This window comes from Dreissena polymorpha, chromosome 13 (genome assembly GCF_020536995.1).
Source record: "Dreissena polymorpha isolate Duluth1 chromosome 13, UMN_Dpol_1.0, whole genome shotgun sequence".
In the NCBI taxonomy this organism is placed as follows: domain Eukaryota; kingdom Metazoa; phylum Mollusca; class Bivalvia; order Myida; family Dreissenidae; genus Dreissena; species Dreissena polymorpha.
In genome coordinates, this window is record NC_068367.1 from 33082115 (window position 1) to 33093676 (window position 11562).

Consider the following 11562-nt stretch of genomic DNA (forward strand, 5'->3'; position numbering starts at 1 on the left):
GCAAGGACTGGAATTTCTTTTAAAAGATACTTCATTTTCTGTGTGGACTGCACAGGCTAATCTGGGGCGACACTTTACATACAGGCATTAAGCCCTGTTATCCCAGAGCCTAGCTCATATAATACTACCTTACAATTAAACAACTGCTCATTTAAATGTGACAGGTCCTACCTGCTGGAATCTCAAAGGTGCATCGTTGGCCCGAATGGTAATTGTGAAATTGTTGTTGACTACCCTTGCCCCTTGGGTTGCACCTGTAAGGACCAGCTGAAAATGCTCATCATTTTCTGGTATCTGAAATGTAATATGTTAAAATATAAGTTGCATAACACATTATATCACATTCAATACTAAGGTTCAACTGATACAGCTGGATAGGTAGATAAACAAAATTTTGACAATTATTTACATTTTATTTATTTATTTTTTGAAACCTTCAAACGGAAATTTGAGGCATTCATTTGGAAAATTTAAAACTTTTTTATATTGGAAATTTCTGCCACAAATTTAAAAAAAAAAACTGTCATTAGCAATAATTATATCAAATCATTGTCTATTAGCCAATAAACAACAGGGTCACATACTGTGTCAGTTCTTATCTGCAGCTGAATGGTGTTGACAGTTTCCCCATTGTTGAATGTGACAGAGCCTGCAGCTGGTGTTATGTCAGTCCCCACCATGGCAACTGCATCTTGACTTTGGAGCTGTAGCAATGAACTAAAGTATAGGCATTTTGCTAGTCACAGTCACTTGCGTTTATATACTCTTCCAAGATCAAAAGTCTATCATTTAACATTAAACATAAATCTGCCTTATAGGATACATGTAAAATACAGTAAAATGTTATGTAAATAAATATAAAATATAAATATGTAAATCAATAGATAATTTGAGAAACATAAGAATCATGTTTAATATCGACAACATTCACTTTAAAATTGTACTTCTCTATTGCTCAGTTTATCTAGTACTCGCAGTTTCTATGAAATAGATTTATTAATTCTCAAAAAGCGCGTCTGTGTGCGTGACGCGTCGCCGAAGGTAATGTCGCAATCCATACAAAGGGACACAACTGTAACTATCATGTGAAAAAAACATTTTAATTTAAAACCTTCGCCATTCTATATATAGATGGTGACGTCACTACGTTATTGTCAGTAAGACCGGTGTGTACACAATGAAACCTTCGCGCTTTAAAACGGCTGGTTCCGAGCACAGCTCTTATCATATCAAAGCAATTTGCTACATTGTATGTACCTGGTAATTAACGGTAACTTGTCCATTGAGCCCTTTCGTTCGTATCACGTTCACGTTAACAATATTTGTAGATACCGGATCCTCTGTTGTCAGCATCGGTGATTGCTTAATGAAATAGAAGATGTAATGAATACCATTAGAATAACTGATCTATCGAAATAAATAATGATTTTATTCGCGAAAAGAAAATATGTGTGTAACCTATATTTTTGTTTAAGAAAATTATAATGATGTTTAATAAGTAGAACAACAAGACTGTGACTTTAGTCGCCAATGTAGAGCTAAAGACTATATGGCAAAAGTTTGTTCTGCAGCATATCAGCCCCATATCTGCCTACACTACACAACTAGCACCAAATTCACGTCAGATTAATAAAATCACAGAAAGAAATTGCGACAAATATGTAATGGTCACCGATGCCTATTAGGTTTCTCCTACTTCTCAGCGAACGGACGCTTGCAAAACGGTGTTGGTTTTTTTGTTAATTCCTCTTAGATAGCGGATGTAAAGAAAAAAAAATGACTAGAAATCAATCCCTGACACGTCTCGTGCATTAACCATCCCCTTAAGGGTCTGGACTATAACAATAAAAATTTAAGCAATATTACAAAAATAACTTACGTCTGTGATACTAAACACCCCGTACGCATCATCGTTCGCAGAGATGATTACAGTCGCGACGTTAGGAACGATGACGGTAGCGCTGTTTCCCATCACCGTGAGGCTGAACTGGTAAACTTCTTCAACTTCCGGTTCGGTGTCGTCTGCTACCGTGAACGTGACGGAAGTGACGTTGCTGCCTCCCGGGGGAAAGTACGCCACTTGGCTGCTGCCGACGAAGTCTTGGTTTATGTTGTCCACCTGAATGTTTACATTTTATAAACATTTCGTTCGTGTGTTTCTTTTTATTTCCAAAAACAAGTACCGCGTTAATTTTGCGTAAACAAAACATTATATATTTCTACAGAGCAAACTTTCAACAATTTAATGTATTTGATAAATATCAATCGTCACAGTGTATGTGTATCATAACCATGCGTGCACGTGTGTGCCGTTGTGTGGTTTTGTAATGAAGCATCTTATTTTAAAATTAACAAAGTGTAAAAATATTAATGAAAATTGTCGTAAAAAACGACGGATGACTCCTCTTAGAATAAAATATTGCATATAGTTTTAACGCATACCATTGCTGGTTATCAGTTATATGTCTGTACGCTTCATATACCTTGACAATCACGTTGACGATATCTGTGGTTGTCCCTATGTGCTCCACTTTGAGACTGAACTGTTTCCCTTCCTCGGTGATAACCTGCGTATCAACAAAACGCACTTGTCCCGCATGGCCGGGAAGCAGCAAACAGGACCAAAACCACAGTAGCATATAAACTTCCGGTCCCATGTTTAAGAACGCCATGGAATATGGTTCCTAACGACGTTAGTCTATGATTTTATTACTTCACAATCCTTACCATTAAAGCACAACCGCGTTACCACGTTCAGTACATAATATATATTTGTTCCTGTAAAACGGCAGCACCAAGATGTCCCTTGTAGTTTTTTTTATCCAAATGTGTTCGCTATACCTGATAATTAATCCGAATGTGCCATGAACGCAACTGCTGCATTATTCTGTTAACAAATTAAACACATTTTTAGTATAAAACTTTTTTTAACGTAAAGCATACACGATAAAACTGAGATGTCACAATTTATCATATTTTAAAATCACCCTTATTACATATAAAAATATTGATTTCTGAAAATACGTCAAACAGTTTTTCTTAACTACAAACACAAATTTTTACAACTGCAATTTGTATCTTAAAAAATATCATCCAGCATTGTGGAGCGATAATCCAAGTATATTTTCTGGTAGTTTACAGCTCCATTTGAAACTCGTGCTATTACTTCCACAAATCAAACCATTCTACACCACACTAAACCATGTATACCTAAATATTACATAAACAAACGCCGCAAAGCTGCAAGAAACTATCGGCATTGTTATTTAATTAGCCGTTGCCTATTTACCTGCGGAAGAAAGTACATCAATTATTCAGTTGCGTGTTAATGAAATACGGCGCCCAAATGACCATATGTGGATGCATTGGTGACAGCAGTTGGTGGAGCCCATAGGTGCGATGTTTAGCGTCTTTTGAAGAGTATTACTGGCGAAATGATCGGCCGACAAGATGTTGCGTGAATGGTTATTGTGGAAATATTGACTTATATGGTTCACTATGATCAATTAAGCACACAGAAAAACCAAATCAGGAATATGACTGTATGAACATAAATGTCAATCCACTAAATACGATCCCTTCGTCATAGTAAGGTTTTAATGAATATTAAACCATGATCACAGTAACAGTTTATTTATTTATTTAGTTATTTATTATTATTTATTTAGTTATTTATTTATTTATTTATTTATTTATTTATTTATTTATTTATTTATTTATTTATTTATTTATTAATTAATTAATTAATTAATTAATTAATTAATTAATTTATTTATTTATTTATTTATTTATTTATTTATTTATTTATTTATTTATTTATTTATTCATTCATTCATTCATTTACTAATTCAGTGATTAACTCATTTATCCATTCAGTTATTCATCCATTTAGTTATTCATTCAGTCCGTCAGTCATTTGTGTTGTTTACAGTACACGCTTTCAACTTTGTTGATATAGATTTAACAAGGCTCAAGCAATAAAACAAATTACAGATTTGTAAGTTAATCGAGCGATAAATCCTCTGCATCTGTCAGATTAATTAGTACTGGTACCATTATAGGTACGTACCCCTTTTGTTTGAATATGCTTAACTGGACAGCTGGGTGATTTGATATCGCCGACCGCGTCGAACAGTATTCAGGCATATTTTAAATCGGCTTTCAATTGAGCTGCGCTCTGGGAAAATGGGGCTTAATGCATTTCCGAAAAGTGTAGTAACATACAGTCCGAACGGGCTAATCTGGGACACAGCTTTCCACCAGAACCAGAATGGGTTATCTTGTGGACGAGACTTCCTTTAACGAAAAATTAAATAAAAGTGGAAATTGTCGTATTTGATTAGCCTGTGCGGACTGCGGATACTTAACGTACAGCCGGGCTCAGCTCCGTTATCCTGGAGTGAGGCTCAATTGAGTCGCGTTCTGAGAAAACTGGGCATAATGCATGTGCGTAAAGTGTTGTCCCATATTAGCCTGTGCAGTTCGCACAGGCTAATTAGGGACGACACTTTCCGCCAAAATTGGATTTTTGCTAGGAAGAGACTTCATTTAAACGAAAAATGTCATAAGAGCGGAAAGTGTCGTCCCTGATTAGCCTCTGCGGACTGTACAGGCTAATCTGGGACGACACTTTACGCACATGCATTATGTCCAGCTTTTTCAGAACGTGACTCAATTGTTTTGCATCAACCGTTTGAAACACATTAACCAAATGCACAAGAATATTTGCTAACAGTTACATCATTAATCTTGTTGATGTTGTTGTTGTTGGTGGGGTTCTTTTCATAGTAGCAGTAGGAAGAAAAGTGTTTATTATGTTATTTTCAAAGTTTGGAGTAATTTTGATCCACTCCTGTCACTTAAAACAAATAAACGAATTAAGAAGAGACAATGCAACGCACATTTGCTGAATTACAATGGCGCTTATATATTTCAATAAAACATGTTTTTAAAAAGTTTGCTGGGGCGTTCTGTTGTCGTATTTAAATAACGGTAATTGGGAAAGATTTACAATCACATTCTCTATGCGTCTTACAATGGGTTTGCGCATGCGAAGCCGGATGATAATGAGAAGACAATGAGACGAAAAACAACCACAGAGTAACATGTCCCCTAGGTAACACATGATATATTATTCATCTCTCAATCGCTTTCTTCCAGATTTCGCATGCTATAGCGTAGTTCAAGTAAATCTTCGACTTTCTGATACAGGGAGCGGTTTTAAAGTATAAATTTCCCCATGCTTGATGTCAGATTAATTGAGCCGCATTCTGGGAAAATTTGGCGTAAAGCATGTGCGTAAAATGTCTCTCCATAAGTCGTCTAATATGGGGCGACACTATCTGCCTAATCTTGATTTTCGTTAAGAAGAGACATCCTTTAAACAAAAATCCAATAAAAGCGGAAAGCGTCGGCCCCAATTAGCCTGTACAGGTTGCACAGGCCTATCTTGGACGATTTTGTACACCCAGGCATTAAGCCCAGTTTTCCCAGAACGAGGCTCTGTTTAGCTAGATGACTGTTCCAACTTAAATTGCTGAAGTATTCATGACTGCTTCAACGTGATTGTTGCTCATAAGTTCAAATTATAAATGTAAGTCGATATATTACTTTTTTTTATTTTCAAATGATATGATACACTTTTGGGCAACTCTCGAATATTCCATATCCTAATTTCGAACCCCATTGAGTAAATGCATATAATAGTATTTGAGTTTGCCTTTAAAGAGGGATCATTTTTCTCTTTAAAACATGTATCCAGGGTATCACATGAGGTCATGTCAACTGCGTTGTCCATAATTCCAGAACACTGCATTGACATTCTGGAAGAGTGTGTGAAATCGTTGCCCTGTCCCCCGTCCCTTACTCCTCTGATCATAGGTTGGGCCACATTCTTCTTGACAAACATAAGGTTTGCTATTAACGCCTTAATACTGATAATTTAAATTTTGAGTTCTTAAGTGGAACATCTTAAGTTTAAAGTAAAAACAGCGTGTATTCTACATAGGACGATATACAAAAATTGAATTCAACACAATCGGAAATTCCCAATATATATCAGCCTCGCTCTAGGAAAACGGGGCTAAAGGCGCGTGCGTAAAGTGTCGCCCCGCAGATTAGCCAGTGCAGTCCGCATCTTTTAATCAGGGACGACACTTTCAGCCTTAACTGGGTTTGCGCTTAGAAGAGACTTCCTTTAAGGGAAAAGTACAATAGCAGGAAGTGTCATTCCTGATGAGCCTGTGCGTACTGCAAAGGCTTATCTAGAAAGACACTTATCAAATATGCAATATCCCGAAGTAGTGCCGGATAAGCACCCTGGGACCCATAGGCAGAAAAATACAACATATGGGGCCCACGCGGTGGTGGTGTTTTTATTGTGACTGCAGTTGCTCTTTATGGATTTTCATTATAACAAGTAATTATAAAATTATGTTAAGTCAAACATGATTTATATTCAATTATTTATCCGATATATTTAAAAAAAAATGACGCACGGATGATAATTCCTTAACTACCAGAATACCGCGTTGCAGGTTAAGACTTTTTATTTCATCACGATTTCATGGGGCCCCTTAAATTCGCGGGGCCCATAGGCTCTGCCTAACTGGTAATCTGGGACTGTCCCAAAGCGAAGCTCACATTCATGTGTATTAATTAATATTTATAAATAACTATACATGTAGATAGACGTCGGGTTGCAAATATTGACACATTTTAATAATTTCAAAGGCAGTTACATATCCAATATGTCAATGCCTTACAAAATATAATGTATACTATGTAAATATTCATTTTTATATTTATATGCTATTGATCTTAATGTTCAAAATTTCCGCTTACGCGTGGTGTAAAATTTCCACTGGGTTTTCCGTATATCAACTTACGAACTGACGTGCGTCTTGTCTTAAAATACGGCGTACGATATCGCCTTAAATAATCAAATACAATGTGCAATAATAGTCAGTTGAAAAATCCGCTTACAAAATCGCTATGTATGCTTATTCAACTACATGGTATATATTCGTCGAATTAATATTAAAATGCTCATTATAAATGTAGTTTGTTTTCAATTGTTGATTTCCGCTTTTTAACACAAACAGCACTGCAGGTATTGACATCATTTGAAGCATCTAGATTTAGACATAAATATTAGTATCATACGTTTTATTTCACTTTTCATGAAATGAAGAATTGTTTTAATAATATCTTTGACCGCATGGTTCTTAGAAACAAACATTTAATTTTCGGCGAATATATGTAAAATACACTATTTTAAGGCACGCTTTGTAAATATTCATACAACGTGAATATGCAATTTTCAGCTCCGAAATGCCAGTAATGGGCTGTACAGGTTTTTCCAAAACTTCGGTGACCTCCCTTGGACGTTACCCCCCCCCCCCCCCCTTTATTGCTACAAAAAGATACAATTAAACAAAATAATTATGTTTAAAAAGTTGACTTAAACATTTGTGAATCAGACAATGCGACATTTATAATTTCGTAAGTAGAATGTTACACTATGTTTTATTATATAGCACATTGATAATTATAAAATTCCAAATAAATAACGGAATTACAAAGATGTCAATGTAGTTATGCTAAATAGGAATAACAGTATTACTTCAGTTCCCTTTCTTTACATTCGAGGTAAAGCGAATCATGAATTCAATACAAAACAGTCGAGTAAATGAGGTAAGGAAAATAATAAAATAACAGTTTGTTTGTCTTCATTAACCCATTTAAATATATGAAATAATACATAAGTTATGCTTGCCTAAATATTTATTTGTCGATATGTGGTATGTCATTATATAAACAAACGCTTAACATTTTAATTTCTCTATCACTCGTGAATAAAAACAAAATTACCATCAAATATCACGACCTCTAAATTAAATGGAAAGTATATGATACAAATAAATACAATTTACTTACCCAAAGCACCGGTTTGTTATCCGAAAACAAAAGTTTTTGCAACACATACACATTTATGAATGCACATTATCTATCAAAAGCATGTATGGTTTATATACACATGTATTTTTTATTAACACAGTGTTTAAGTATAAAAAATACATATCCAATTAATATTTTCATCAAAGTTTAAATGCCATTGTTTATAGATAAGAAGACTTTAAAATCCTTTTTTTATACACATTCAAGCCTTGAACAACACCGCATTATTACATTCCTTACGTAATGTCCACACATTATTGACATTTGAAAATGAGTAATACATCTTTCATCTGCGACATCAGTTATGTACAAGAACATACATCCACGCCTGTGAACATATGTTGCCCGAATCAACTGCTTGGAAACGGACATTGATTTTTGTAAATACCGACTTCATTAATTAATCGGTATGTTCGACTTTTCCGAAGTTCTGTTCTCTTACATTTAATAATTAATTGATCGCAATAATAAGTGTGACCACAGCTAGTATTTCGGCATAAGTTATTATTAAAAGAAAGGGTTTCATTTACTTGCTATGTAGTTTTTGTGAGTGTGCAGCGTAGTACCCGAAACACAATAACGTGATTTGTCTTTGGTTGAAACGCATCTGAACCACCTTATTAAAAGACATTGAACACTATAGTTAAAATTTAAAATACACATTCGTCCTAGTATACAAGTTTTTGAAATGTGTGGACAACATTTAAGTGTGTTCTAACATTTGATTTACTTGCAATTTTAAATAACAGAAAATGTGAAACTCACTTGCATGCAAGTAACAAAAACATTGGCTTCGGAGTAAAGTGATTTTCCAAATGTTGTGTTTTTTTCCCCAGCAAACACATTTTTTAGAGTTAACCTGAGCCCGTATTCAACAACTTCTTAAGTATTAAGGATATTTTTTATCTATCTGAAAATGTACCCATGGCAACGATTTCCTTAACTTTCTTATGCAATATGACTATTAAGGATCACCTGTCTGTCTTCATTTAACACTTTTTCAGCAAGCCGATCTGTCTTTATATTACAAAACTCTTGCTTCATGTTCGCTTTATATGAAGCTATTTTAAGTGTTATGTGAAGTTTTGCATGTACAATGCAATTTCACTGTCTGATTCAATACCAGAGCTTCAAAATTATTCTATAATCTTGAATGTAGATTATGTTTGTCTTTATTTAAAGGGATCTTTTAACGGTTTGGTAAATAGACAAAATTGAAAAAAGTTGTTTCAGATTCGCAAATTTTCGGTTTGCTTATGATATTTGTGAGGAAACAGTATTACTGAACATTTGCCATGGTCTAATATAGCCATTATATGCATCTTTTGACGATTTAAAAACCTAAATATTATAAAGCGTTGCAACGCGAAACGATTGAATAATTTGGAGAGTTCTGTTGTCGTTTAAATTTGTGAAACTACGAAGATTGCTTATATAACGTATAAAATACGCACGTCTTGTATGCTTGGCAGGATAGCTCAGTTGACTATTGCGTTTTTACTTCAGGATTCTGGGGGTCACTGGTTCGAGCCCTGCCGGGTGCAACTACTGTTTTCCTTTTTTAAATTTGATTTTTGATTTTTTACTGGAGCTTTTAGAAATTGAATGTTTACATTTATCAATATAAAGCATTTAATGACAAACTTCAAAACATGCCAAAAATCTGTGAAAAGGCCACTTTGTAGCTGATCTGTCTTTCTTTATATTTCAAAACTCTTGCTTCTTTTTCGCTTTTATATGAAGCTATTTTAAGTGATATATGAAATTTTAGATGTTAAATACACTTACACGGTCTGATTAATAGCTTTCAAAGTATTCTATATTATTTAATGTAGATCGTAGCAGATCGTAGCTACAAAATAATTAGAAAAAGTAAAATCTTGACACATTTTAGCGTTTTCTTGTATGCGTTAAACAATAATAATAATAATATAACATCAAAACAAATTTATATGTGCACATCATTATATTTTCTCAAAACATAAACAATTTATTTGCTCTTTCTGTTATGTATTTATCTTATTATTTACATTTTATTGTTTATATAATAATAAAATGATAATACAAAACAAAAACTGATAAATGTGCTCAAGCTTAAATATTTTGCTTGTAGTTGACGCGGCTCCTGCTTGGTGACGGAAACATTCAATGACGGTTAAGGCTCACGCTGGGTATGCGGATACTTTGATAACAGATGGCACTTCGATACCAGATAACAACAAAAGCCTCGCGCGAGAGGTAAGTTCATCAGTTTTTTAAGGTATATCACAAAAATTAGTTTTTTTAGACAAGGCGCATGGTCGAGTGTATAAATGGTGTATCTTTTTCTATTGCAAAGAAAAACATCACGGAAGAATGGTAGATTTTCCCCAAAAAATAGAAAATTCGGTCGGAAAACAGCATAAATCGGATGAACAGTAAACATTTCAACAAAATAAAACTACTTTGAAATATTGCAAGAAATTGTTTAATATTCCAGCACGTAGAGTAATCACTGTGCTTCAAATACTGAAATTTTGATAGTATTCTATGAAATATAAACGAAGATAGAGCCTGTTTTAATAGGTGGTATTCATGAAGTTGCGGATGCTTTGATTCCCGATATAGGGCACTTCGGATAACAGAGACTTTCAACAAATTGGGCACTCTGATAACCGAGTTTTATTTTCTACCTGAAATGCATGTATGTATATTATGGCTATTTTTACCAAACATTTTGAAGTACGAATCAATTTACATTGTCAAGCCCGAAACGTTGAGAATCTATGCATAATGTAATTATATACACATGTAAAATATAACCAATGGCGTTGTTCGTTTTCAAAAATCTTATTACTATTAATTTATATAATTTATTTTATAAGTGCACATTTTAAATAAGATTAAAATGCTTATTTCTGAAGTAATATATTTCAAGTGACGACCGAAAATAATTGTCTAAATAGTTAACTTGTTTTTAAGTGGTAAATTGAGATTAAGAGAATTGAAAATACAACGGATCATGTGGATTAACACGACTGTGAGCGAAATAAGTCAATGTGCCGTTGCTGCCTTGTGCGCCATATGTAAACGGACGACTTAAATCCCAGTGATCGGGGGTAAATGTCAAAGTCGATTGAATCATAGTGAGTAATCAGACTATAAAAGCATGCCTTTACCTTTATATTTTTACCTTTTGACTGTGTTCAATTGAACTTATAGCAGGACTCTAGATAAGGGGAGCAATGGGTCTTAAAGCGGCCAATACACCTCATAAAATCCTTTGTCATTGGTGCTCATTAGAATCGCATCATGAAGACGATACTAATGCATAGCCACACAATTTAAAAGTGGTTGGAAAACTCCCTTTATATTTAGCTCTACTTATAGGAAGCACTTCCATTTACACGTCCCTTTCCCTGTTATTATCATATTCCAAAGGGATAAGCACATGTTTCGGTTATTCGTTTTTAATTTGCGTCAGTACATACATTTTTATTTATTGCCTGCTTACTACAGCAGTATTCCACAGCGAATTCTGCATTTCTGACTCACTAAATAGAGTGTGTTATATCTGGTAAAAAGTGTCGAGTTATCTGGAATCGAAGTGCCATTGTCTTTGAG

At 34.4% G+C, this 11562-nt stretch overlaps 1 protein-coding gene across 1 annotated transcript in view; it reads right to left on the reverse strand.

Annotated features, from left to right (window-relative positions):
• Window positions 1-695, reverse strand: part of LOC127854563 (adhesion G-protein coupled receptor V1-like) — a 139848-nt gene extending 139153 nt beyond the window's left edge. Inside the window, exons 1-2 of the mRNA XM_052389627.1 lie at window positions 585-695; window positions 172-294 (exon numbers count right to left, since the gene is read on the reverse strand). Coding sequence (XP_052245587.1) covers window positions 172-294; window positions 585-680 — 219 coding nt within the window. The 5' untranslated portion in view covers window positions 681-695. The remainder of the gene's footprint in view (window positions 1-171; window positions 295-584) is intronic.
• Between the last annotated feature and the right edge of the window lie 10867 nt (window positions 696-11562).